The sequence below is a fragment of the Pleurodeles waltl genome, chromosome 9 (genome assembly GCF_031143425.1).
Source record: "Pleurodeles waltl isolate 20211129_DDA chromosome 9, aPleWal1.hap1.20221129, whole genome shotgun sequence".
Lineage (NCBI taxonomy): Eukaryota > Metazoa > Chordata > Amphibia > Caudata > Salamandridae > Pleurodeles > Pleurodeles waltl.
This window is the reverse complement of record NC_090448.1, coordinates 613,237,667-613,263,489: the sequence shown is the minus strand read 5'-3', so window position 1 is coordinate 613,263,489 and position 25,823 is coordinate 613,237,667. Positions and strand designations below refer to the sequence as shown.

Sequence of the window (25,823 nt, the reverse complement as noted above, 5' to 3'; positions counted from 1 at the left end):
AATGTCCACTAATGGAACTCCTCTCGCTAGGGCCGAAGTGGCCGACTTAGCCCTAGTAGAATGGGCCCTGATACCCTCAGGGGGAACTTTCTTCGCCAGAGAGTAACAAACTTTTATACACAGGATGTCCCACCTTGAGATTGTTAGTTTCTGGACCGCTCTGCCCTTCCGCTGTCCAACATACCCTACGAACAGCTGATCATCCAGACGAAAGTCTTTTGTTCTCTCCAGGTAGATACTCAGGGCTCTCTTAGGGTCCAACCGATGGAGCATCTCTTCATCCTTAGAGGGGTGGGGAGGAGGGTAGAATGAGGGAAGGGTAATAGTCTGACCCATATGAAAAGTAGTGACAACTTTTGGCAGAAAAGCTGCCCTGGTTTTCAACACCACTTTATAAGGGAAAAACATGGTAAATGGAGGTTTAAACAGAAAGGGCTTGAAGTTCCCGGACCCTTCTAGTATAAGTAATCGCAATCAAGAAAAAAAATCTTTAGGACTAAGTATCTCAACGGGCATGAATGCATAGGCTCGAAAGGCGAACCCATCAGAAATGTCAGTACCAGATTCAGGTCCCACTGAGGCATGTGAAAGGGCGTGGGAGGAAACCTATTAACTAACCCTTAATGAACCTATTTACAATCGGAGATTTAAATAAAGAAAGCTGGTCCGGAAGGCAAAGAAAAGCCGACAGAGCCGCCAAATAGCCTTTAACTGTAGCTACCGCACAGCCTTTCTTTGCTAAATCAAGAGCAAACAAAAGAACATCAGAAAGGTGGGCCTTTAAGGGATCGTTTTGATTCTCTCCGCACCAAACCTCAAATTTTGCCCACCTACCGGCATAAATGGATTTAGTGGAGTGTCGCCTGGACAATAGAATAACATCCACTACATCCGGTGGGAGAGAAAAGGAACTCAGGTTGCCCCGTTCAATCTCCAGGCATGAAGGTGCAGGCTCTGGAGGTGGGGGTGTAGAACCTGCCCCTGCGATTGTGAGAGGAGGTCTGCCCTGAATGGGAGACGGAGCGGAGGGCACTGAGAGAGTTGAAGTAGGTCTGTGTACCATACCCTTCTCGGCCAGTCCGGTGCCACCAAGATGACTTGGGCCTGGCCTTGACGAACCTTCCTCAGAACCCGAGGAATCATGGGTATGGGGGGAAACGCGTAAAGCAGCTGGCCGCTCCAGGACATATGAAACGCATCCCCCAACGCTCCTTGCAACGAATACTGGAGGCTGTAGAACAACGGACAGTGCGCGTTCTCCCGAGTGGCGAATAGATCCACCTGAGGCGTACCCCACATCCCGAAGATGTAGAGGACCAGGTCCGCATGGAGACGCCACTCGTGATCTACTGAGAAGTGACGACAGACCGTCCGCACGTACATTCAGTGCTCCGGCCAAATGATTCGCTATTAAGCAAATCTGATTGTCCAGAGCCCAGGAGCAGAGTCGCAGAACCTCTCTGCAGAGAAGGTACAACCCTACTCCTCCCTGCTTGTTTATATACCACATCGCGGTAGTGCTGTCCGTCAGGACCTGAACCGACTGACCGCGAAGGGAAGGGAAGGGAGGAAGGCCTTGAGCGCCAAACTTATCACCAGCAACTCCAACAGACTGATAAGCAAAATCTGTTCCGCTGGAGACCAACAACCCTTGATCTCCAGTTCCCCCAGATGAGCTCCCCACCCTAGAGTGGAAGCATCCGATATTACTGTGGCCACAGGTGGTAGTGAAAATGGTTTTCCTTGGGATCTTTATCGAATCCCCGAGATCTCCTTTGTGCTGGAACCACTGCCTGCGGAGGCACCACTGAAGAGCCCTCATATGCCAGTGTGCGTGAGTGACCAACAGAATGCAAGAAGCAAACAGACCTAGCAGGCGTAAGACCTTGAGGACTGGAACTGCCGCTCCAATTTGAAACATTGGAATCAGCGCCTGAATGTCCCAAACCCGCTGAGGCGGGCGGTAGGCCCGAAACAATGTTGTGTCCAGTACTGCCCCTATGAACAGGAGGCGTTAAGAGGGCTCGAGGTGAGATTTGGGTACATTTACTGAAAAACCCAGATCGAACAACAACTGGATTGTCATTCGCAGGTGAGACAACACAAGCTACGGAGACTTGGCTTTGATCAACCAATCGTCCAGGTAGGGAAAAACCGCTACTTCCCTCCGTCTGAGATGTGCTGCAACCACTGCCATCACCTTCGTAAAAACTCGAGGTGCTGAAGTAAGTCCAAACGGAAGGACCGCAAACTGGTAGTGTTGCGTCCCGACCACAAACCAGAGATACTTTTTGGGCGACTTGATTATCGGAATATGAAAGTACGCATCCTGTAAGTCGACAGACACCATCCAATCTCCTTCGTTCAACGCCAATAGTACCTGCGCTAGGGTCAGGATTTTGAATTTCTCCTGTTGAGGAACAAATTCAAAATCCTCAAGTCCAGGATCGGTCTTAGACGACCGTCCGCTTTGGGAATCAGGAAATATCTTGAATAACAACCCTGACCCCTTTCCTGCACCGGAACCAACTCTATTGCGCCCTTTGACAACATGGTCATAACCTCCTGTTGTAACAACAGAAGATGGTCTTCTGAACAAAATGAGGGACGGGGGGAAAAGGGAGGAGGGGACTCCTGAAAGGGGAGAGCATAACCTTTTCCCACAATTCTTAACACCCACGAGTCCGTTGTAATAGACTCCCACTTGCGGAGAAAAAGACTCAACCTTCCCCCTACAGGAGAAGTATGAACGATATAGTGGGGAAAACTAGGGCTGCTTCTGCTGTTGTCCACCGGAGGAGGAGGATGAAGATGAAGGCTGCTGGACTGGCCCTCTAGCTCTACCCCTACCCCACCCTCTAAAGGCACGATAGGGCGGATTGGCAGGTTGCTGGGCCAAGTATTGGGACCTACGAAAGGCAGAACCACGTGCAAACCCCCTGAACCTGCGAAAAGGTCTATAAGATGTAGCAGTAGCAGTCTGTAAGCCCAAAGACTTAGCTGTTGCCCGACTGTCCTTAAACCTTTCAAGAGCAGAATCCGCCTTCTCTCCAAACAGCTTTTCACCATCGAATGGCAGATCTAACAAGGTGGATTAAACGTCCGATGAAAATCCAGAGGACCTTAACCAGGCGTGCCTCCTAGTAGCCACAGATGTCCCCATGGCCCTGGCTACCGAATCAGGGGTGTCCAGGCCAGACTGTATAATCTGTTGTGCAGCCGCCTGCACATCCGTAAAAAGAGACCCAAAGGACCTTTGTACCTCCTGCGGCAGATCTTTGGCCATTTCTTTAGCGGAGTCCGTAAGGGCGTGGACATACCTGCCCAGCACACAGGTAGAATTAGTAGCCTTGAGCGCCATGCTACAGGATGAAAAGATCTTCTTCGAAGACTGCTCCATCCTCTTGGACTCCCTATCAGTTGGAACTCCAGGGAATGTTCCAGGAGTAGACTTCGCAGAGCAAGACGCCTGGACTACTAAACTTTCAGGAGTCGGATGACGTGACAGGAAAACCGTATCTGCTGGTACGCCTCTATGCCTCCTTGCTACTGCCCTGTTCACTGCAGGAGTCGTAACTGGCTTCCTCCACAAATCCAATATAGGCTCAGTCAAAGCCTCATTGAAGGGCAGCAAAGGATTAGCGCTGGACGCAGAAGGGTGCAACACCTCAGTGAGCAGGTTAGTTTTCACCTCCACCACAGACAATGGCAAGTTCAGAAACTCTGCTGCCTTCCTGACCACCGTATGGAAGGATGCGGCCTCCTCTGTAAACTTCCCCCGGAGATGCAATGTCCCACTCCGGGGAAGTATCCAGGCCACTTGCAGTGGCCAGACCTTGGTATTCATCAAAAGGCTCAATTTCACCTTCCTCCAACTGTCTGTACTCTTCCTCCTCCAGAAGTCGTAAAGCCTTTCTACGAGACCAAAGGTGTCTCTCCAAAGTCGGCGTCGATAATGAATCGATCGACGCCGAAGACTTCGGATCCCAGAAAGGCACAGGAAGAGATGGGTGACTCTTAGCATCACCCAGCGCCAGCGCCGGCGCCGACACGGACTCCAACGATGACCTCCGCGGAGTCGGCTGGCAGGAAGGCAATGGAGCCGGCCTGGAAGGAGACATCATAGACGTCGAATGGCGCGGCGATGGCGTCGGCTGACGCAATGGTGGAGCCACCATCACAGGTGGTGATCTCCCACGAGGAGATATCCTCGACGCCAATCAGACACTCTCAGCCAGACAAAAAGGCATGAATGGAGCCGCTTTATACGGCGCCCGAGAGCCCAAATCAAATGCCAATGGCCCCGTGGGACCCGCCGGTGCCATGGACTGAAAAAAGGCATATATTGCATTCAAAAATGCAGCTGGATCCCCCCCTGGAGCCGGGAAAGCAGGATATTGCCGAGTAGATGACTGCTGTATATCAGGCTCCTGCAACGCCGGCGAAAATTGAGGACTATGATGAGCAACCTCAAAGACCGACGGTGCCAGCGATAGCTCCAGACTCCTGGGCTGAGGCGTCACAGTAGGGCTCATCTCCCATGTCTTTTGGTGTCGTGAAGACGGAGACCTCGACCTCGATCGGCTCCGCTCAGACCGGCGCCGAGAGTCATGACGGCGCCGTGAGCCATGATGACGCCGCTTCTTATGCTTCTTTGGTGAAGCATGGGAGGAATCCCTCTTATGGCCCTTCTTTGCTTTCACCAGAAAAAGCTTAGCCTCACGCTCTTTTAGAGCCTTAGGGTTCATACTCTGGCACGACGAACATCCTTTAACGTTATGCTGAGAACTAAGGCACCAAATACAATCCGAATGTGGATCGGTCACTGACATCCGACCTCCACATGGCTTAAAACCCGACTTCTTTGGAGGAGACATTGTAACCACCAAAAACGCAACAGTAATCAACGAGCCAGGAAGAAAAAACGTTGGCGTCGAAGGCACGGAAAAAAGGAAAACTGACGTCAGCACGCCGACGAGGACCTCTTATTGGCACGCTGACGTCAGACGGAGTCACGTGGAGCCGTGCCATTATGACGTCCTCGACGACGTCGACAGTTAGGAAGAAGACTTTCTGTTGGATGCTGGTGCAAGAACGAATTCATAAGGTGAGGAATCCACAGGTAGTTGTATCCATCAGAACTATTTTTATAAGGTCCCTGCTTATAGTTACATGGCACCCAGCCCTAGGGGCACATAGGGCACACCTTAGGGGTGACTTATATGTAAAAATAAGGTAGTTTAAGACTTTGGAACTACTTTTAATTCCAAAGTCGAATTTGCATATAAAACTTTAATTTAAAAGCAGCCAGCAAGGCAGGTCTGCCTTTAAAATGACACTGGGCCCCTCAGTAGCGCACCTATGGGTGCACTACTTATGCTGTGCTCCCTAAACCTACATGCCCTACCATATACTTGGGACTTATAGGTAGGTTAACTTAGCCAATTAAAATTAGTCTATCCATTTTACACAGAGCCCTGGCCCTGGGACTGGTAAGCAGTACCCAGGGCACAGCCAAGAGTCAGTAACCACCAGTACCTGTCCAAAAAGTGTGGGGCTGACCAGGGCAAAAAGGAGGGCTTTCCTACATAGGGACACAAGGCCAAAAATATCTTAGAGGCAACACTCCTCTGGAGATAAGTATTATACACAATATATACATTGGTGACCAAAATCAGGTAAGAAAACAGTCGTAGAACAGTGCAAACAGTGAAAAACACAATAGATGTCAATGGGCCTAGGAGCAACACAAACCATAAACTAAAATAGTGGAAGGCGAAAGTCGGATTCCCCCCAGGCAAGTGTAGTGTGTAGAAGGGTGCTGGGAGTGAAAGAAAAACACCAAAGGTAAGTAAAGTACCCCACCCAGGAGCCCAGGAAAACAGGAGAAAATTACAGCAAGTTTTCTCAGAACACACACTAGAAGTCATGGTGAAGGATTATGCAAGAACCAAGCAAGACTGCAAGAAAGCAACAATGGATTCCTGCACTTGAAGACCTGCGGAGAGACGAGACCAAGTCCAGAAGTCGATGAAGGGTCCAGGAAGAACAGGAGCCCCTGCCAACCTGGAAGAAGGTGCAAAAGTGGATTCTCCAGTTGGAAGAAAAGTATAGAAATGCACCAAAGAAGATAGCTGCGGTCTCCTGCTTGGTGCAAGAGATGTCCCACGTCGAGTCGTTGGATGCAGGCTGTTTGCATCGCTGGATTCCGCCAACAAGCCTTGGTTCACGCAAAAGGGCGTTTTGCGCCAAAGAGGAGTTGCCCGGACCCAGGAGGGACCTGGGGGTCTCAACTCAGACCGAGGAGACAGAGGGGGCTCTGAGCACTTCAGTGGGCCCTCAGAAGAGCAGGCAGAACCCACAGCAATCCCAGGACATGCGGATAATGGAGTTGCAAAGAGAGGTCGTCACAGCACTACCACGCCACCGGAGAACAACTCAGGGAGCTGAGCGTTGCAGGATAGAGTGCTGGGAACCTGGACTACTATGTGCACAAAGAACTTTTGGAAGAAGGGCACAGAAGCCCAAGGAGTTGCAGAGGACACGATGCACAGGGGTACTGTCTGGCACAAGAAGGCAAGCCCTTACCTCCACCAAAGTTGGACAACTGGACCTTTGGACAGTCAAGGTCACTTCGGTCCACCACCTGGGTTCCAGGGATCACGCTCGCCGACAGGAGAGGAGTCCCAGAGTACCAGTCGTCGTTGCAGAGAGGTGCCTGCCGAAGCAGGGAAGTGACTTATCACGCCACGGGAGATTCCTTCGGTTCTTCTGGTGCAGGGTGAAGACAAGCAGTCCTCCGAGCGTGCACAAGCTGGAAACTGTTGCAGTTGCTGACTGAAGCTGAAATTGCAGATCACAGTAGATTTCCTGGATACTTTGTTGCAGTTACAGCGGTTCGTGGAGCAGTCTGGGGTTGATAAGACGGTCAGAAGCTGAAGCAGAGGAGTCCTGGTGGAGTCTTGCAAACCAAATGTGAGGAAACACCCAGAGGAGAGACCCTAAAAAGCCATGAGAGGGGGGACTGGCTACCTACCCAGATATGCACCTCTCAGGAGGGGTCTCTGAAGTCACCTGCTGGCACTGGCCACTCAGATGCTCCAAGAGGGTCCCCACACCTTGGAATCCAAAATGGGTAGCTCTGGGCACCACCCTTGGGTGGTGATGGACAGGGGAGTGGTCACTCCCCTTTCCTTTGTCCAGTTTTGCGCCAGAGCAGGGACAGGGGAGGTCCCTGAACCAGTGTAGACTGGATTATGCAAGGAGGGCACCGTTTGTGCCCTTCAAAGCATTTCCAGAGGCTCTGGGAGGATACCCCTCCCATGCCTGTAACACATATTTCCAATGGGAGAGGGTGTAACACTCCTCTCCTAAAGGAAATGCATTGTTCTGGCTTCCTGGGATTAAGCTGCTCAATCCCCAGGAGGGCAGAAACCGGTCTGTGAGGTGGCAGCAGCTGGGGCTTAAATTGCAACCTCAGAGAGCTGGTTTGGCAGTACTGGGGGTCCATCGTGGAGCCCCCAGGGTGCATGGAATTGCACCCCTAATACCATATTTGGATTGAGGGTTCAATTTCACAATCTTAGACACCTAACAGCCATATTCGGAGTTACCATTATGAAGCTACATATATGTATTGATATACATGTAGTGCACCCACAGTAACTTTGCACCTAGCCTTCAGTAACTGAAGGTTAGACATATAGGTGACTTATAAGTTACCTGGTGCAGTGAAAATGGCTGTGAAATAGTGTGGGCACTATTTCACTCAGGCTGCAGTGGCAGTCCTGTGAGAGGGTTTGCATGAGCTCCTTATGGATGGCAAAATAAATACTGCAGCTCATAAGGATCTCCTGGAACCCCAATGCCCTGGGTACCTAGGTACCATATACTAGGGACTTATAAAGGGGGTCCAGTGTGTCAATTAGAATTGGTATATGAAGTCACTAAACTATAGTGACACATTTGGTGAACAGAGAGAGCATAAGCAGTGGGGTTCTGGTTAGCAGAACTCCAGTGACACAGTCAAGCATACTGACAACACATATAGGCCACAAACTATGAGCACTGGGGTCCTGACTAGCAGGATCCAAGTGAGACAGTGAAAACACACTGATAAATAGGCAGAAATTGGGGGTAACATGCCGAGAAAGATGGTACTTTCCTATACTTGTCACCAGACATGTACTCATACCAACATTTTAACCACACACACACACACACACACACACACACATAAAATCCGATACACATCAACATTTTGAGCACAGGCGAACATCCAGGACGAATCTTCTGTCTCTCCAGAACAGATACGCTAGGAGCTTTTTCAATACAATACCCATCACTTGCGCTCCAAAATAGTCCAAAAACATCAGAAAATAAACAAAAGAGCAACAATCAATCAAAAAGCACCAACAGTCAACCAAACACAGTGTGGCTACAGCAGCAACGAACCAAAGACAGAAACTTCATGGTGATGTCTCACCAATCTTAACGCAATCTTCAGTGTCAGTCAGCTAACTGAAGAGCAACTTTTCTGTGAAATGGGAAAACAATGCAAAGCCTTTTGTCACTACACACAAAACAAAAAAAATATTGTACACTTAACCTAAACAAGAGAAAGATCAGGAGACTGAACGAAGAAAATCTTGCAATCAATAAGGATAAGACCAGAACCTTTGCAGCACTTGTCAACAACACATTTGCACTGAAGCAGACTCTTGTCCAGCAGTAATTATCTCTGATTAGTGATCTTACCCTCAAGCACCGAAGAGCAAGCAGCACTAATCCAGATTAAAACATACAAAAACTGAAAGAAACGAAAACTGTTAATTCAGAGAAATCTCAATTTCTGTGACTGTGGCCCCTGGTAAATCATGCATCCACTTTACAGACAAGTTTGACATAAATAACGCAAGATATTTGGATTATGACTACATTAACCAACTAACAGCAAAACTAAAACCTTTGACTCAATTCACAAATATAACAAATACATCAGAATTACAGTAATCAAGCCACTAACTAAACCAAGAATCAACTGCAAACCCAAAAAGGTTCACAAGCATTGTAACAATTAATGATTTGACACACATCTGCACCCTCAACTACAAATCCCATAATACATCACTAGCATACTAAACCCTCTCAATCATCATTCCGCCCTGTTAATACTCAGTTCTTTTTCCCAGGAGCAGCACTGGAGTAATCCTGACGTTCCAGGATTTAGTAAATGATCTGAATAGACACTGGAATGGAGACAAAACACCCAGTCTAGAGTTTCAGGGAAAAATAGTCCCTGAAGCCAACCCTGACCCCTCTAGCCGACCTGTGTGTGTGCTGTACCACAAACATTTAGAGCTCAACAGCGTGCCAAGGATTTGACTTGTTCGGAGACAATGTTAACCTCAATTTCATGAGGCAATGTGTCCCAGAAACCAGGTTCAATACAGCATTCCAAAGATACAGTTAAATAATTAAGGACCAATTCAAAACCTGAGTTCTAGAGCAGAATTTAGAAAAACCATTGAGGTTTATTACAAATTCAAAAGAAGTACAATACAGAAATAGTCAAGTGCAGAGGCTGCAAATCACATTTAAATAGGAAATGTCATTGGCATGAAGGCTCTCAGTAACGGGAGCAATGCAAAACAAAAAGCAAAATACCAGGCTTAGTCTCGAATGTGCAGCAAAATCAGTAAGACATCAGTTAGCATCCCTAGGGACAGGAAGTCTTCTCTGGCTCACCACCAAATTCAAGGAGAGTACCTTCAGTGGGTGTGGATGACTTGGTCTCTAAGCGCTTCACGTTACCATGTGTGGTTTCACAGGGATCCTCACTGAGCCCCAATTAATTTAATATCCATGTGGCCCCATTGACAAAACTAATTTGATCTTTCGGCTTTGCTCCTGTAGCATACGCAGATGACACACAGCTTATTGTTTCCCTCTCAAATAATGATGCTGAGACGGCAGAAATGTACCACAGCTGTATGGGGCCATTGTGCATTGGATGACTGTAAACAGTCTCTTTTTTGGGACACAAACGCTAGGTGCTTCACCTACACCAGTAGCTAGGGTCAAGAATTTGGGGATCATTTCTGATTCCACTCGGTCATTCAACACCCAGATAAACAACTTCACTTCCACCGGTTTCTTTCTGCTGTGTAAAATAAAGAAGATCTTTTTTTACATACCTTATGGACTACAGAAAACAGTAATAAAAGCAATCGTGCTATCAAGATTGGGCTATTGCAATGCCCTTTATGTTGGTCTTCAGTACCGTCAAGATGCAGCAGCCAGACTTCTAAAAAAAAAAAAAAATCACTAAATTTCAAGTCAGTGTCAGGGACAACAAAAAGGGCTTCACTGGCTTCCGGTGAAGAATAGTGTCAGATTTAAGGCTCTCTGTCTCACTCACAAAGCTTTATATGGAATAGCGCCAGACTACTGATAAAGAAATCTCACTTGGTACAACCCCTGTAGTTCATTGCACTCGACCAATTATAGAACTGTCAATGTAGGAAAAACTATGAGATCTAATTTGGCGGGGGGTAGGGGGCTTCATCCACATTAAAGCCCAGTTGTGGAACAATTTACATTAACAACTTAGAGGCCAGTCCAACATTTTGAGTTTCAGAAAACTTCTTAAATCCTGGCTCTTTACTTATTCATCATGAAAGTTAAATAAGTCCCACCTTTGACTACGGGCTATTTCGTATGGTCTGCATTAGCACAAAGACACCAGTGGCAATTACGTGCTTTATAAATCTTGGCAATATAAAGCATTTATATAGCCATTTTCTCCATAGGAACTATTAGGACTGCATGCTGCTCATGGTGTTAGCAAAGAACTACTTTTTCAACAAATCAAATGACACATTTTTAAAATCATCATACACCCCTACCTCTGTACCACTACATGAATACTGCTTCTGACACTCTGGCCTAATGTCATATGCAGGTGTCAGAACATACTGGTTATGTAAGTGAACCACTGTGAATGAACTCGCCCCTCACGACCGCAGCACCAACCTGCTGCCTTCTGCCTCTGCCCCACGACCATGCTGCCGTCTGCGTGTTCGAGGCCCTCCTCCACCCGCAGGCATCCTCCTGCGCCTCATCCCTGGTGGCTAGTGGGCTCACTTGACCCGAGTGCCGCTTCCGCCGTCCCGTAAGTTTGTTTTTCAGCTTTTTTCCGCTTTTCTGCGCCTCGCCGCCGGCGCTTTTTGCCCCATTGTGCCCCCCTGATTGCTGTCTCCCCGATCGTATTTAGTGCCAGTATTGTGTCCATATTGTGTTTTTTCCTGCATTTGTGACTGTTTTTGCCCGATTTCTGTGCCTTTCGCCCCTTGTGCGCTCCTCGACCCCAGCCGCTGCTTCCCTGCGGCCCCGCCCCCCTCGCGCCCCCATTTGCCGCTCCCTCCCGCCTCCCGCCTCCCAGCTGCTCCTCCCTCCCCCCTCCCTTCTTAATGGCTGGCGCTGCGCGTCGCCAGTGAGCGAATTCGGACCTGGTTCAGGTCCTGAACTCGCCCCTCACGACCGCAGCACCAACCTGCTGCCTTCTGCCTCTGCCCCACGACCACGCTGCCGTCTGCGTGTTCGAGGCCCTCCTCCACCCGCAGGCATCCTCCTGCGCCTCATCCCTGGTGGCTAGTGGGCTCACTTGACCCGAGTGCCGCTTCCGCCGTCCCGTAAGTTTGTTTTTCAGCTTTTTTCCGCTTTTCTGCGCCTCGCCGCCGGCGCTTTTTGCCCCATTGTGCCCCCCTGATTGCTGTCTCCCCGATCGTATTTAGTGCCAGTATTGTGTCCATATTGTGTTTTTTCCTGCATTTGTGACTGTTTTTGCCCGATTTCTGTGCCTTTCGCCCCTTGTGCGCTCCTCGACCCCAGCCGCTGCTTCCCTGCGCCCCCGCCCCCCTCGCGCCCCCATTTGCCGCTCCCTCCCGCCTCCCGGCTGCTCCTCCCTCCCCCCTCCCTTCTTAATGGCTGGCGCTGCGCGTCCGCGCAGCAGGCGCGCCGCTGGCGCGCCAGAGGCAAGCTCGTCTGCGCCCGTCCGCGCCTGGACCGCGCCCAGCGCCACCCCCCCTGGTCCTCGCGCCTCCCGCGCCCACTTCTCGGCCGAAGAGCTCCACGCCCTCAACCCCGGGCCCTCCACTGAATGCTTCCGGGCATCCCCGAAGCTCACTAAAGGACCTTTCTCCTGTCGCACCTGCAACTTCTCCTGCACCAGAACGACGCTCTTCGACCGCTAAACAGCCTCTCCACCCCCCCCCCCCCCACCTCAGCGCCTCGAAACCCTAACGGGTACATAGCGCGCTTTATAAATACTATGATTGATTGATTGATTGATTGAATGCAATACTGAGTGCAAGCATAAGGTCCTTGGGAAATTGTTACAGCAGGTCTTCTACTACAACATCATTCAGAAATAAACCCACATCATGGTTAACCCCTTTTATGCGGAGGACGGCGCAGGGCCGTCCTCAGCCATGGTGGGCATGTGCATGGACAGCACCACCCTGTCCTCACACACACCCACGGGGGAAGTGCTGGTGCTCCCCCGGTGAGCCACCCCTTTAAAGCCCCCCACCAGGAAGGCCCTGACTACTGGCATCTGTTGACGTTAGCGTGCGCACAGCATACCAACGTCATCAGATGCTGACAGGGACGCCATGGAAGCCAGAAGAGAGAACATGTACTTTTTAAGTCCTCCTTCCGGGGGAGGGAAGGGGTGAGTTAGGGGGAGTGCAGACAGAGGAGGAAAGGAAAGAGTTTTTCCCTTTACCCCGGTGTCTATGTCAGTATGTACTGAATGCCTGCTCCACGATCGCAGGTGGAGCCTCGATATTGGAGAAGGAATCCAGCTCACTGGACCACCAGGAATTTCTTTATCTAGGGGTCATGCCCTTGGGGCACATTATTATCTGAGTTTTTTCACAACACAGAAACCCTGTGAATTAATGCATTTTTTGTAAATGGTGTAATAATAAAAACATATTTAGCTTTTGTTTTATTGTGTGTAAAATTCTTATTGGATTTGTGCACAATGTGTATTGTGTTGTCTTGGTTAATTTCCTTTAATTTTTCTTTTCTAGTGGGATATCATTGGTGCTTGCTGAGTAGGTGCAGGTGATCCTGCATCTAGCTGTCTCTTGGCAAGTGAGTGGTATAATTTTTGAGGATATAGTTGGTTTGTGTAGTTTGTATTGATTGACTTTTCCTTCCAGATTACTATGTCCAAGTAGTTTTACTTTCTGTATGATAAAGCCACACTTTGGTTATTACATATTTTACAAAGTGTTGATGGTTGTTGACTTATTTGTCATATAACTTTTATTAGTAAGGATTATGGATACCCACAGGATTAGGGCTCAGTAGTTTGTTGGTTTGCTTTTCAAATTTTTCTCCGATTCTGGTTCTGAAACTGACTCTGCATCTGAGGCAGAGAAGGAAGTCTAAGACCCTGGCAATGAATTTTCTGTCTGAGAGGAATAATCTGATGATGAAGTCAATCTGTGCAGAGGAAGTGCCTATTTTAGAAGAGGTCACAGGTATGCAATAGTGCAGCAAGAGGCATCTGGATTGCAGCCTTGGGCTGCAAGTCTTCCCATTGGAAGTGCTAAAATCTAGGTTGCCCAAAACATGATACAGCCTGTGTTGCCTGCCTTTAGTGGTGTTGCAGGGTGTAGAGTGAACACTGAAAATGTTTTCTCTATAAATGTCTTTATTTCAGTTGTTTATGGTCAATGTTTATTTGGATGAGACAGTTGACCAGACTGATTTGTATGTTCAACAATATTGGAGGGATAACTGTGCCAGTCTTAAGCCCCACTCTAGAAATGGGCAGTGGACTCCCACAAACCTGGATGAGTTGAAGTTCTTGGTTTTTTTTCAATGGATTTGATAAGGAAGTTGTCGCTGTCTTCAAGTTGGTGTACTAGTCCCTTAATGACGATGCCTATATTTCCAACAACCATGAGTCATGATTGGTATTTGCTGCTGCTTCGAGTACTGAATTTTGTTTTGATAATGCTTCAGCTTTGCCACAAGATTGCCCCGATTGCAACTGTCTCTTCAAGAGTCGGCCTGTCCTTGATTATTTTGTCAATCGCTTTATTGAGATCTATGTTCCAGGAAAAGAAATAGCTGTGGGTGAGCCTCTGGTCCTGCTCAAGGGCAGTTTGGTTTTATGGCAGTACATTTCTAGCAAGAGACCATGTTTGGAATTAGGATGTATATGCTAGTAAAACTGGATATGTTTATAAATTCAGGGTGTGTACACTGTTGTACCCCAAATGTAAAGATTACCCTCAAGAGCTTGCATGTAAAAAACGTCAGAGGGGATAGTACAGTGCCTTGAGTAGTGATGAACTTCTAACTGTGAAATTTACAGACAGGAGAGATGTGCACATGCTGACAACCACTCACAATTAAAGTACTCACCTTGTGACTGTTTGGGGTCAGGTTGCCTAAGTGCAAACCTGTGTGCATTTTAGACTACAATAGGCACATGGGTGGTGTAGATCGAGTAGATCAGAGATTGAAACATGACACTGCCAACTGTGTGGAATTTTCTAAACTGTCTACTTGCCCATAGGAAGGGTTGCCTATAAATCTAATTGTCCTGTAAAAAAATCTACTTGTCCCATTGATGCCATGTAGTGCAGCGACACATTATGGGAGCAATCTCATTATATAAAAGCTTGGACAATAGCCTCTCCTATTATGCCAGGGTTCATACTATTGTAGGGTTTGAATACTAGCGATTCCCTTTTTTGCACCTTTAAGCAGGTCTACATACTGGGGCTGGAGATCGATGCAAGCAACAGTTCCAAGGTTGGAATGCCCCTTCGAGTCTGTACAAACCTACTAACTTGCACATTTTAGGGGTTTTCACCTGCTCTTTTCAAATCTTTTCCCATACTGAGGGAGGTTGGCAATTTACTCCTGATGTGGGAAGAAGTAAAACTGCTTCCAGGGTTGGGAAAAAGTGATTGGAGGCAAAGTGAACCTGTAAAAACGTTCAACAGATTTTCGCATGAGCAAATTTACACATTCATATTTTCATCATGATAAAATGTAGTTCACAAATATTTTCTAACATATGTCTGTAAATTCATGAAAGTTGTGAATCTGCATTAATGCAAGGACATATACCATGGGTGCACTTTTGTGATATTCGTGAACTGGGCACCTAGATGTTTTCAAAAACGTTTTGTTTTTATTAAAATTCTCTCTCTCTCTATCAACTGGCCTCACTGTGAATGACAGCATTCTCCTCTTTCCCAAGGAGCATATTGGCACATAAACTAGTTTTAGTTAGTGCCAGGAACTACCGCAGCAATGAGTGCTTTTTGAGACCCAAAAATATATTTTCTTTTGCCAATGTTTGTTATGACGGTGAAAACCTGGCAACTCCCACAACAATAGCGTTTTACAAAAACCCTGCCAAAACAAGACACACTGACAAAAACAAAGGGCTGACCATCGATGTCAGACTGTATTGACTTTGCCAAACTGTGTTTCTTTTCATGTATTGCATAATCTTGTTGAAATTGGCTACACTGATTTTTCCATTAAAATGTTTTTGGGGAAATACTAGCATACATCAACACATTGTACTAACTGAAGCTTTAAAGAAATAGCACCTAAAAGTTAAGCAAAGTGTTTTTTTACTAGTTGCATTGTTAATGAGCATTTTATTATGAAAGCAAAGAATAACTTTAGCTTTCAAGCTTCTGCAAATACTTTCATGTAATCAGAGAGCATTCTGGGAGCATTATATTTAGCCTCATATTGTTAAACTTTGCAAACATGTCTCCACATTTTTATGCTGGAACCACTGTCAGTAGTGCAGTCGGAGCTTACAACATTTTCTTTGAGTGCTCGCCCTAATAATAAAGCCTTTGCATAAATGAAACATACATACAAGTTAGAACAGCATTTTCTTTGAGTGCTCGCCCTAATAATAAAGCCTTTGCATAAATGAAACATACATACAAGTTAGAACAGCATTAACATATGGACACAGGTGCATCTATAATGGATTCAGTCTAGTCGAGCGCATTGGGACTGTTGTTACTGGACACGGCACGCACCAGGTTTAAACTTTTGCACTTTCACTACCTACATCATACTTGTGTTACTCCACAAGGACTAAATAAAATAGACACTACTAGGCAGGCCGCTTGTCTGCGTTGTGGAGATGCCAGAGCCAATTTTTTGCGCATGGCATGGGGTTGCGTGCTGGCCTCGACAGAGCTTTACAGCTCACGAGCTGCGAGTCACTGGTTCAGTTCTTGAACTTTCAATTATGAACAGCGTATTTCATTTTTGGGAAATGTCTTGTTAATAAAATTTACATTCTGAACTTATCACTCACAAATCCAACAATTATGTGTATGTACTTGAGCAATAGATGGCTATTCATTAGTATTTGTATTTTCTATCTTTCTCTGCCAGGGTATACATTGTCTCTAGGGAAATTCAACCAACTCTAGATATTTTTGTAAACTAGACACCAGGGGAGTACAGGGTGATGTGCCTCTTGTGGGTCCATCAAGTTTTCTTACCCACAATGCCCTGCAAACCTCAAACTGTGACTAGAATCACACATTCCCCTTGCATTTCTGTGCCATATTCTTCCAGAATCAGGAGGAAACCACAACACACCTACCACCCAGCATTTCGCCACGTGTCCCAATAAAAATGCTGCCTCCCCTGTGTGACTGTGCCTAGTGCCAGCGACAGGAACAGATTAAACTAACATCAGTGGGAGTCCTTGCAAAAGAACCCCCACTGACATTGGTTTCATTTGTTCGGCCTCAGGCGTTAGTGTCAGCTAAAACAAATGAGGTACCATTTTTATTAGAAAACTTGGGGAAATCAGAGTGGGAGGACGTTTTCAGCTCCCTGCAGTCAAGAAACTTCCATCACAGAAATGTGAGGAAAAATATATTTTTTTGTCAAACTTTGAGGTTTGCAAAGGATTCCGAATAACACAATCTAGTGACAGCCACGCACGTCACCTCATCCTGGATTCCTCTAAATGTCTAGTTTTCAAAAATGTATAAGTTTGCTAGGTTTCCCACGGTTCCAGCTGAGCTAGGGCCCTGCCACTGCAAAAAATGAAAAGCCAGTTTTCAGTGGAAAAATGTGATGTGTCCACGTTGCATTTTGGGTCCTTTGCTGGGATGGGCACTAAGCCTACCAACACAAGTGAGGTACCACTTTTATTTGGACACTTAGGGAAACACAGAATCATATAACAAATGTTATTACAAATAGTATTTCTCTGCAAGTGCACCTTCCAAATGTAAGACAGTGTGTAAGAAGGAAGTAATTTAAAGAAATGCCCTTTAATTCACTTATTATTATGGGTCCCCACTAACTGAGATGTGCAAATAACCACTACTTCTAAACTCCATTTCTTGTGCCCAATTCCTTGATACCATTTTTTCACTATTTATGTTTTTCCATATGAACTGCTGTATACCCGATACACAATGAAAAACCTTTGCAGGATGCAGCTCAGTTCTTGGCTCTGGGTGCCTCCAGTTCTTGGAATACCCACAAACCCTATATATCCCCCACTTCCCCCCGACCAGAAGGGTCTAGCAGATGTAATGGTATGACAAAAAGTTACAAATTACAACATTGTCTCAAATGACTTTTTTCCTACCAATTTTAACTGTTTTTTTTTCATTTCAACACTTCGTTTCTTTGGGAAAATCTTGAAGAATCTACATAAATGACCCCTTGCTAAAGTCAGAATTTTGTCTACTTTTCAGGAGTGGAGTGACTGCCGCTGCATGCAAGAGGAAGGAGGCAGGCGCGTTCTGTGGCTCTTGGCTTCTCGGTCACTGGCCATCCGGGGCCTTCGCGGGACCCCCACAGTTCCGAGATAGGGTGGATGAGGAGCCGGCCCTTCTGTCACCAGACCAGCATTTCATCCCAAATTGACATACTGGTGCCCCCTTGTAAATCCTTAGTATATGGTACATAGGTACTCAGGGCATTGGGGTCCCAGGGGATCCCTATGGGCTGTAGCATTACTTTTGCCACCCCTAGGGAGCCCATGCAAAGGCTTCTGCAGGACTGCCATTGAAGCCTGTGTGAAATAGGTTATAAGTCACCTATATGTCAGGTCTTCCAACCCTTTAGGTGTGTGTGTGTGTGTGTGTGTGTGTGTGTGTGTAGGGGGGTGTGTGCGTAGGGGGGTGTGTGCGTAGGGGGGTGTGTGCGTAGGGGGGTGTGTGCGTAGGGGGGGGTGTGCGTTGTGTGTGTGTGTGTGTGTGTGTGTGTGTGTGTGTGTGTACCCCTGTACTAGCAGAGGTGCCCCCACACCATCCAGGACCATTTTCCTAGACTTCGTGAGTGCGGGAACACCATTTTACGTGTCAATACCTATGTCCAGCTTCACAATGGTAACTCCAAATATGGCCATGTAAGGTGTCTAACAACTGGGAATTTTACCCCAAAACTGATTCTAGTATTGGTTTTATAATTCCATGCTCCACAGTGGACCCCCCCCAGGACTGCCATACCAACCTTCTGAGGCTTTCCAGGCAGCCCCAGCTGCTGCCAGCTCAGAGAGGTTTCTGCCCTCCTGTTGCTCAAGCAGCTCTATCCCAGGAAGGGAGAAAAAATAATTTCCTTTGTGAGAGGGGTGTTACACCCCTCTCCCAAACGAATGGGTGTTACGGGCATGGGAGGAGTAGCCTCCCAGAGCCTCTGGAAGTGCTTTGAAGAGCACAGATGGTGCCTTCCTTGCATAGTCCAGTCTACACCAGTTCAAGGACCCCCAGTCCCTTCTCTGGCGTGCAACTGGACAAAAGAATGGGGAGTGACCACTCCCCTGTGCATCACCACCCCATTAGGTGCTTACCTGTGTAGCTGACCAATCCCCCTTTCAGGGCTATTTAGGGTCTCCCTCCTGGGAGTTTTCTCAGATTCGGATTGCAAGACTCCATCAGGAATCCTCTGCATCCTGTACTTCACCTTTTTACCGACAAAACTGCATCTGGACCATCCAGGAACTCTACCAACTGCAACAAAGAAGCAAAGACGACTTCTGCAACATTGTATATTCAGTTCCTGCAATTGTTTCCAGGTCGTTCATCCTCAGAGGACAGCCTGCCTGCACCAGAAGAACTAAGGAATTTCCCTTGAAGTGAAGGAGTCACTTCCCTGCTTAAGCAAACACCCCTCTGCAGCGACAACCGGTGGCTTGAGTCAGCTCTCCTGAAGAAGTGCATGGATCCAGCATCATAGGTGGTGGACTGAAGTGGCCCGACGGTCCAACTGTCGAACTTTAGTGGAGGTAAGAGCTTGACTCCCCACTCAAGATAGTACCCCCATGCACCACTTGTTTTACAGTTGCCAAGGCTTGTTGGCATCTTTCACGAAGTTCTTCGTGCAGCTCTGGCCCCCAGCAATCCTTCCTGCAACGCACAGCCTCCTGCGTGGTTCTCCGGTGGCTTTGAGTTCCCTTTGTGTAGTGCTGCATGGGTCTCCTTTTGCAACTTCTTTGTCTCCTCAGGGGTGTGGAATTTTTTTAATAATCTACTTGGCCAAGGGACAAAATGCTAATGAGATCTACATGTCCTGAAAAATCCACTTGTCCCACCTACTTCCTACATCAATTATAAGGGCTGATACAGAAACATGTAATGTGTTTTTATTTTGTTTTATTAAACCAATAATTATTCAGTGCTTCGTAATCATGCTAAAGAAGAACTTGAAAAGCAGCTACATTATCCCTATTATCCAAAGGTATAGAAATTGTATAGGAATACAGCAGTAAATTATCTTGCATGGCAAGCTGCTCTAAGACTCATCATTGACAATCCTTCAGTAGTTATGATATATGTGGCCTCTTATGTCCGCACACATGCTTTGTGCCTCCTGTTGTAAGCCAGAGATCAATAGCTCTGCTGGGGTCATATTCTTCAAAGTTTGGCCCTTCTATTTTAAGAAGCATTCGATCTTGGAGAACATCTTGATTTAACCGTGTTCTTAGTGGGTTCTTAATGACATTCATTGCAGAAAACACACGTTCAGCTTCTGCTGTAGACACACTAAATGTGAACATCCTCTGCACAAGCTTTAATATATTAGTTAATGTAGAAGGTTTTGTTGCTAGCAGGGTGGAGTATGCAGGCAATACCGGAATGTCTTTGCTCTGAAAGCTTTTCATATGGGTTTTAAGTCCACAAAACTCCTCTACAATTGCCAACCGCTCGTCTGTGGTGAAATGTACTTCAAAATGTTGAACAATTGCCTCAATATCAGAGAGCCCATATTTATACAGTTCCTCTCTACTCTCTGGCCATAGTGTATAATCAAATGCCTGAAATCCTTGAACTGGCATGGAATTAAAATTTGCAAGCCTCTCATCAATGTACTTAACTACACTGTCAATGAGCTCACTGTCACTTTGGATTGTTGCTGCTGGTGGACAGCAGCCTGATAACTTTATTTCCCAGCCATCAGTAGAAATGTTTCCAAACTTTTTTTCTTCAGGGTGGTACAGTTTTTTAAAACTGCTGCATGTATTCGCCCAACTCACTCTTAAGGCCTACTAGGGTCAATGCACACCTCTCTACAGCAGGTGGAACATGCAATAAAAGCAGTTCATTAGAGTGAAAGAATTCTGAAAGCTGAGACACTGGCTTCAGAACATCTCTCAGGCTGTAAAGGTTTTTTATAAATGTAAAGCTAGTTACAATTGAGAGGTACTTTTTTGCCTTAGCAGCAGAATCATCACTCCCAGCAGCAACCTGTCCCAGGTGTAGAACCACTGTCTGCAGGTTTTGCTGCATGGCTGCCAAAGCGCGGGTGTTGCTGGATATTAACCTGTTTAATATCCGTGAAATGTGCAAAGTTTTCATCAATTATTCTTGAAATTTCTTTGGCATCTCGTCGCCTCTTAGGACTATACCAGTAAAATTTGAAAATCCATTTCAAAGTTTCTTCAAACTGACAAATATAGGGTTTGGATTTTACAGCGTCTAGAATCCCAAGCTGAAGTTTGTGAGCTACACAGTGGAACAGTAGAAGAAAAGGAATGTCTTTCTTTAGAAGTGCTGCAACTCCTCCCTTAGATCCCATCATAACTGCAGCACCATCAAAATTGACAGCTATTAGTCATGGGCCTGGATATTCTGTTGACCTCATACCTACTAAATCCAAAGATAACCTTTGGATTCCTTTAGCTACACCATCCAGGACACCATGAGCATGTGCATGTTCATGTGGAACAAGATCTGCAAATAGAGTGCAAGGTTTCCCATCACTGACTACTCTCACCAGCACAGTTTCCTGTATTACGTATATGTGTAATAACGATGACCTGCCCTGCGATCACAAGGCCAGCAAGGCCCTTGTTTAAACGTATGCGTACGTTTAAACAAGGACAATGCTGCTTGTCATTAGGCAGGGCAGGTCATCATCATTACACATGTATGTGTAATGACGATGGCCTGCTCTGCAATCACACGGCCAGCAAGGCCCTTGTTTAAACGTATGCGTACGTTTAAACAAGGACATTGTTGCCTGTCATTAGGCAGGTCATCGTCATTACACATGTATGTGTAATGACGATGGCCTGCCCTGCAATCACACGAGCAGCAAGGCCCTTGTTTAAACGTATGCATTTGCGTATGTTTAAACAAGGACACTGCTGCCTGTCAAACCCTCCCTGCAGCCCTTACCTTCATCTCCTCTGCTGCGCTGCCCGAGCGTGGCAGCAACCTGCTCTGCTCCTACCCGCCACAGAGAGAGTGTTTGGAGGGGGCAGGGCCACACATTTTTCGAGCGCGTCGGACAAAATAGACATTAAATCTTATTGCCCGTTAGGAAAATCAACATGGTTCGGGCGTCGGGCGATATGATTTCCCTGTCCCTGCTCCTGTGCACGCTACCTGATCTTCTGAGGGCTCTCTGTGTTGCTGAGAGCCCCCCTGTGTAAGAATTCTCAGAGCTCCCTATGGGTGGCAAAAGAAATGCTGCAGCCCATAGGGATCTCCTGGAACCCCAATACCCTGGGTACCTCAGTACCATATACTAGGGAATTATAAGGGTGTTCCAGTAAGCCAATGTAAATTGGTAAAATTGGTCACTAGCCTGTCAGTGCCAATTTGAAAGAAATGAGAGAGCATAACCACTGAGGTTCTGATTAGCAGAGCCTCAGTGAGACAGTTAGGCACTACACAGGTAACACATTCAGGCACACTTATGAGCACTGGGGCCCTGGAGAACAGGGTCCCAGTGACACATACAACTAAAACAACATATATACAGTGAAAAATGGGGGTAACATGCCAGGCAAGATGGTACTTTCCTACACTTGTGTAGCAGGGTATTACGGATACATGTTGTGTTTGGTCTAATGATGTTTTATGCAATACAGTTTATTTTCATTTAACTTGCTGTTTTGTTTCCTTTGTGGTGTATTTATAGTGTAACGTGTGTTGTGCAAATGCTTTACACATGACCTCTAGGATAAGCCCGACTGCTCGTGCCTAGCTACCAAGGGGGTGAGCAGGGGTTATCTTTTGTGTGTGTAACTCCCTCGACCTGACTAGTTTGGTGGGTTCTGCCTCGCTGAAGTGCATGCCCTAGCTAACCAGAAACCTCATTTCTAACAAAGATCCTTTGTCAGATATAGAAGGAAGCCACAAAATCTACAATGGTGGTGCAAGAGGACACTCCCGCACCAATGGCAGTAACTGACCAAGAAGTTACGAGGACTCAAGAGGGCAGAGTTGACAATGCATATAATAAAAGCGAGATTCAAACACATTGATGGTGGCGAGAAGTAACGATCAAGAGGACCAAGGACAGTTGACCCCTACTTCGGAGGGACAAGCTAACGTAAGGAAGCCATCACAGAGCAAGGAGGAAAATGTCTGATCAACTGTCCCACTTGACTCAAAGCAACCACAGAAACTGAGAAGGAAAAGAAAGACTAATATATCAACATACTTTCAAACTGGCTCTATAGTCTCAATCATCAGTGGGTCATCAGCAGGGGTAATTAGAGATATACCCTCATACATGCAAGGCAGCGCACCATCTGACAGTAGCGCATCAACTAAATGAACAAACTGCATTAGACACAAGAGTAAGGGAGATGATCTGGAGGGGAGACATACCCCATTATGAGAAATGTAACTCTTGGATGCAGCACAGAAGTCACACAGACAGATTCACGGAAAACTCCAGAGTCTTGGGACTTTGTGCATAGAGGTAAAGCATCCAGAGGTCTGCAAGCGAAACCAAAAACAGTCACCCTGTTTCTACTGGAATATAAATCAAAAGTCCGGGAGGACGTTCTGAACAGGGGGTGGAACATCCTACGACTGCTAACTTCCATCAGCAGCAGGGGTGTGGAATTCCTATCGCCCGACGCCCGGGACATATTATTCGGGGTCAAGGACAAGTTTTCATGTTTATTTTGTACTTGGGACAAGCAAGCGAGGTACATCACAAAACCATTGGCAGCCAGCTCACAGTAGCATATTATGGAGCAGGGAAGGGAACTGTCTGCAGTTGAGAGAGTATATGCCAATGTTGTTCGAGCCTTTATTTATGGTTAATTAATGCAAAATAAAAAAGTGTACACACGTTTGCAAAGTTTAACAATATGAGGCTACATGTAATGCTCCCAAATTGCTCTCTGATTAGATGTAAATATTTGGATAGCCTAAGCAAGTTTGAGATTTATTAGGAAAAAAAAAAAGTTTTGATAAATTACTGCAATTTTAGGCACCATTTCTTTGAAGCATCATTCAGTGAAATGTTTTGATGCATGTTAGTATTTCCCAAAAATATTCATATTGGAAAAAATCAGTGAAACCAGTTTCAACAAGAGTATGAGAAACATGAAAATAAACAAGCACAGGCAAAGCCAGTAGGTCCAACGTTGATGGTCAGTCTTTTGGTTTTGTCAATGCATGTCTTATTTTGACATGGCTTTTGTAAAACCTTATACAGGGAGTGCAGAATTATTAGGCAAATTAGTATTTTGACCACATCATCCTCTTTATGCATGTTGTCTTACTCCAAGCTGTATAGGCTCGAAAGCCTACTACCAATTAAGCATATTAGGTGATGTGCATCTCTGTAATGAGAAGGGGTGTGGTCTAATGACATCAACACCCTATATCAGGTGTGCATAATTATTAGGCAACTTCCTTTCCTTTGGCAAAATGGGTCAAAAGAAGGACTTGACAGGCTCAGAAAAGTCAAAAATAGTGAGATATCTTGCAGAGGGATGCAGCACTCTTAAAATTGCAAAGCTTCTGAAGCGTGATCATCGAACAATCAAGCGTTTCATTCAAAATAGTCAACAGGGTCGCAAGAAGCGTGTGGAAAAACCAAGGCGCAAAATAACTGCCCATGAACTGAGAAAAGTCAAGCGTGCAGCTGCCACGATGCCACTTGCCACCAGTTTGGCCATATTTCAGAGCTGCAACATCACTAGAGTGCCCAAAAGCACAAGGTGTGCAATACTCAGAGACATGGCCAAGGTAAGAAAGGCTGAAAGACGACCACCACTGAACAAGACACACAAGCTGAAACGTCAAGACTGGGCCAAGAAATATCTCAAGACTGATTTTTCTAAGGTTTTATGGACTGATGAAATGAGAGTGAGTCTTGATGGGCCAGATGGATGGGCCCGTGGCTGGATTGGTAAAGGGCAGAGAGCTCCAGTCCGACTCAGACGCCAGCAAGGTGGAGGTGGAGTACTGGTTTGGGCTGGTATCATCAAAGATGAGCTTGTGGGGCCTTTTCGGGTTGAGGATGGAGTCAAGCTCAACTCCCAGTCCTACTGCCAGTTCCTGGAAGACACCTTCTTCAAGCAGTGGTACAGGAAGAAGTCTGCATCCTTCAGGAAAAACATGATTTTCATGCAGGACAATGCTCCATCACACGCGTCCAAGTACTCCACAGCGTGGCTGGCAAGAAAGGGTATAAAAGAAGGAAATCTAATGACATGGCCTCCTTGTTCACCTGATCTGAACCCCATTGAGAACCTGTGGTCCATCATCAAATGTGAGATTTACAAGGAGGGAAAACAGTACACCTCTCTGAACAGTGTCTGGGAGGCTGTGGTTGCTGCTGCACGCAATGTTGATGGTGAACAGATCAAAACACTGACAGAATCCATGGATGGCAGGCTTTTGAGTGTCCTTGCAAAGTAAGGTGGCTATATTGGTCACTGATTTGTTTTTGTTTTGTTTTTGAATGTCAGAAATGTATATTTGTGAATGTTGAGATGTTATATTGGTTTCACTGGTAATAATAAATAATTGAAATGGGTATATATTTGTTTTTTGTTAAGTTGCCTAATAATTATGCACAGTAATAGTCACCTGCACACACAGATATCCCCCTAACATAGCTAAAACTAAAAACAAACTAAAAACTACTTCCTAAAATATTCAGCTTTGATATTAATGAGTTTTTTGGGTTCATTGAGAACATGGTTGTTGTTCAATAATAAAATTAATCCTCAAAAATACAACTTGCCTAATAATTCTGCACTCCCTGTAGTTGTGGGAGCTGCCAGGTCCTTACCATTGTAACAAACATTGGCAAAAAGCAAAAATATTTTTTGTTCTAAAAAGCACATATCGCCTCAGTAGTTTCTGGCACTGAACAAAAACTTTGTGTGTAAAAATGCTCTTTGTGAAAGAGCAGATTGCTATCACTCACAGTGAAGCCAGGGATAGATGGACAGAGAGAAAGATAGAATTTTAATAAAAACAAACAGTCTCGGTTAACGACCTAAGTAGGAACCCAATTGTTAAAGG

The 25,823-nt window shown here is 46.1% G+C and overlaps 1 protein-coding gene across 1 annotated transcript in view; it reads right to left on the bottom strand.

The window, feature by feature from the left end:
* Nucleotides 1-25,823, bottom strand: part of WDR62 (WD repeat domain 62) — a gene marked incomplete at its 5' end in the record, with an annotated part of 926,258 nt that overhangs the window by 863,346 nt on the left and 37,089 nt on the right. The window contains one exon of the mRNA XM_069207611.1: nt 10,197-10,306. Coding sequence (XP_069063712.1) covers nt 10,197-10,306 — 110 coding nt within the window. The remainder of the gene's footprint in view (nt 1-10,196; nt 10,307-25,823) is intronic.